The 3,163-nt window shown below is 59.6% G+C and overlaps 1 protein-coding gene across 1 annotated transcript; it reads left to right on the plus strand.

Annotated features, from left to right (window-relative positions):
* Positions 1-291: 291 nt before the first annotated feature.
* On the plus strand, positions 292-2,838 carry NMUR1 (neuromedin U receptor 1; the record flags this gene model as incomplete). Its single annotated transcript, XM_082055685.1, has 2 exons — positions 292-1,186; positions 2,435-2,838. 2 exons carry the CDS (start codon positions 292-294, stop codon positions 2,836-2,838), a joined length of 1,299 nt encoding a protein of 432 aa, XP_081911811.1.
* Between the last annotated feature and the right edge of the window lie 325 nt (positions 2,839-3,163).

The following is a 3,163-nucleotide window of genomic DNA, read 5'->3' on the forward strand; positions in this document are numbered from 1 at the left end:
ACAGCTCCCTGATAATGGGGCAAAGGGGCTGAGGTGGGCTGGGGAGCTGCCAGGGTTGTTTGTGGATGGGAAATGGGGCAAGGAGTGCTTGCGAACCCTGGGGGGAGGTTTGGGGAGATTTTGTGTGGTTTCCCAAAGGACAGGCTGGCGCAGGAATGGGGTGAGGGTGTGGAGCCGTGGTGATCAGCAGCATCCTGGCACCCTGACACCGATGGGGAGAGGGGCAGAGGGAGCAGGGGCAGCAGAGGGATTGGGAAAGCATCCTGTGAACCTCCCTGTCTGTCTGCAGCCATGAATCCCTACGGCAACTGCTCCGGCCCAGAGTTCCCCCTGCCCCAGCGAGACTTTCCCGTGGAGCCCATCAGCCCTGATCTCTGCAACAGGACTCACCCAGAGACCTTGTTTGACCCCAAGGATGCCAACCTGACAGAGGAGCAGCTGCGGGATAAGTACTTGGGACCTCGGCGGTCCAGTTTCTTTGTCCCTGTTTGTGTCATCTACCTGCTGATCTTTGTGGTGGGGGCTGTGGGCAACACGCTCACCTGCATCATCATCCTCCGGCACCGGTTCATGAGGACACCCACCAACTACTACCTATTCAGCCTGGCAGTCTCTGACCTGCTGGTGCTGCTGCTGGGGATGCCGCTGGAGCTGTACGACATGTGGAGCAACTACCCCTTCCTGCTGGGCGCCAGCGGCTGCTATTTCAAGACATTGCTCTTTGAGGCTGTCTGCTTCGCCTCCATCCTCAACGTCACGGCCCTGAGCGTGGAGCGCTACATCGCTGTGGTGCACCCACTCAAGGCCAAGTATGTGGTGACCAGGAATCATGCCAAGAAGGTTATTGTCGCCATCTGGATCTTGTCGGTTATCTGCTCCATCCCCAACACCAGCCTCCATGGGCTGCAGCCTCTCTATGTGCCTGGCCGAGGGCGAGTGCCCGATTCAGAGATCTGTACCCTGGTGAAGCCGCGCTTGACCTACAACCTCATCATCCAGATCACCACCATCGTCTTCTTCTTCCTTCCCATGGGCACCATCAGCGTCCTCTACATGCTCATTGGCCTGCAGCTCAAGAAGGAAAAGATGCTGGAGGCCTTGGGAGCCAAGTCCAGCAGTGGCCAAGACTGCCACAATGCCCGGGGGCAGAAGAAAGTCAAGAGGAGGCAGGTCACAAAGATGCTGTGTGAGTCCATTGCTGGGGATGGGCAGAACCAGGGAGTATCTCCCAAGGCTGTGTTGGGAGGGCGCTGGGGGGAAACTGAGGCACAGCCAGTACAGAGCTGCTGGGTCATCCCAAAGGAAGGCTGCAGGGCTGGCCCATGGGGTGTCAGGGCAAAGGCAGATCTGGTGGCTCCAGTCTAGCCATGGGGGTTGCTCGTGCCAGCTCCCTCATGGCCGTGAGACCTCCCCTCCTCTGGGAATGTGCTAGGTGAGAACGGGAAAGGAGGTGGGATGTGGGAACCAGCTCCCCCTCCCCCAGCCCAGACCCCATGTGCTGGTGGGATTTCCTAAAGAGGCACCGGTTCCTACCCAGCCCTGCAGCCTGTGCAACCTGGGAGAGAAGATGCACTGACCCAAGGCTGGACTGGACCATCCCTCCGTCCCACCACCCTGCATCCTTGCTGCTCTCCCAGCCCCATCCTCACAGCCTCTGGCCCCCGTCCCAGCAGCAGGAGCTGGCTGCCCTTGGCGAGCCATCCCCTCCCGGCACGCTGACCTCTGCGTGCTCCCAGCCCCGTAATGGAACAGTGGTGGCGGGTTGCCCAGCCCCATCCATCAGTGGGGCCAGGGCTGCTCCTCTGCTGCATCCCAGATAAGTGGCAACTGCTCTCCAGCTTCTCCAAGCACCAGGGCTGGGAGAGGGACAATGAGAGACTTGTCCCCATATGCTGCGGAGATGCAGTATGGCACAGGTATGACATCATGTGGGTATGCATCAGCAGAGCTGCGTTATTAAAGAAAAATCAACAGAGGACAATGAGAGGGTACAAATAGCTCCTGCTCCCTGGACTTGGCTGTGCCCCATGGGTTAACTGGGTTAGCTGGGAGCACTTTTGCTTTGCTGGAAGAGGTGATGGGGTACCTGGGGGATGGATGCCTGCAGAGGTGTCCCTCAGCCATGCCATGGGGCTGCGGTGGGGCGGCTGCCTGACGATGGGGAGCAGAGACATGTGGAGCAGGAGCACATGGAGCAGCCCTGGCAGGAGATGGTGGGAGAAAGATCCTGCTCAGGCATCCAGCCCCTCCATGGCAGGTCAACAAGGCATTGGGGGGCCCTTCCCCTCTCCTTTTTCCTCTTTCCTGTGCTTTTTTTCGGGTGTTCTTCTCTGTGGCCCAAGCTGACACAAGGCAGTGCTTGGCCAGGGACTGGAGGTCCCCTTAGAGGTGAGCCCCATCCCCTCAGTAACACCAACTCCTTGGCTCCCCACAGTTGTGCTGGTGGTGGTGTTTGGGATCTGCTGGGCCCCCTTCCACACCGACCGCCTCGTCTGGAGCTTCGTGTCCACCTGGACCAGCCACATGCTCCACATGTTCCAGTACGTCCACATCATCTCAGGTGTCTTCTTCTACCTGAGCTCAGCCGCCAACCCCATCCTCTACAATCTGATGTCCACCCGCTTTCGGGAGATGTTCAAGGAGGTGATGTGCCACCCCACCCACCGCCTGCCACGGTCATGGAAATACTCACCCAGTGTCACCCGCGCCACCACCCGCAGCACCGAGTGCGAGCCCATGCCCAGCACCAACGGGCTGCCCCTCTCCGACGCTGAGGAGTACGAGCTGGAAGAGGTGGAGGGGGGCCAGGCCACCACCCACACAACGTCCCTCTGCTGATGAGCAGGAGGAGGATGTGGGGGGACCAGAACCACCTTTCCCCACCACCAGCATCCATCTGACTGTGGCACCCATTCTGTGGTGGGGAGTGTGGGGTGGGGAGTGATGGAGGGGTTCCCATCTCTCTGTGCCATCCTGCCAGGATGCAAAGGCTGTTTTTCTGGGCAGTGCTGCACTGTGGACATGGTGGCAGTGGCCATGCTGTGCCTTGGATGTGTTGCACCTACTGTGCTCAGTACCAGGGCTGGGCAAGGCCAGGGCAATCCTCATGGTGTGTGGATGGTTGGCTTCTATGTTGGGGATATGCCAGCAATCCCCCAAAACA

The sequence above is a fragment of the Streptopelia decaocto genome (genome assembly GCF_964273445.1).
Source record: "Streptopelia decaocto genome assembly, chromosome: 6".
NCBI lineage: Eukaryota > Metazoa > Chordata > Aves > Columbiformes > Columbidae > Streptopelia > Streptopelia decaocto.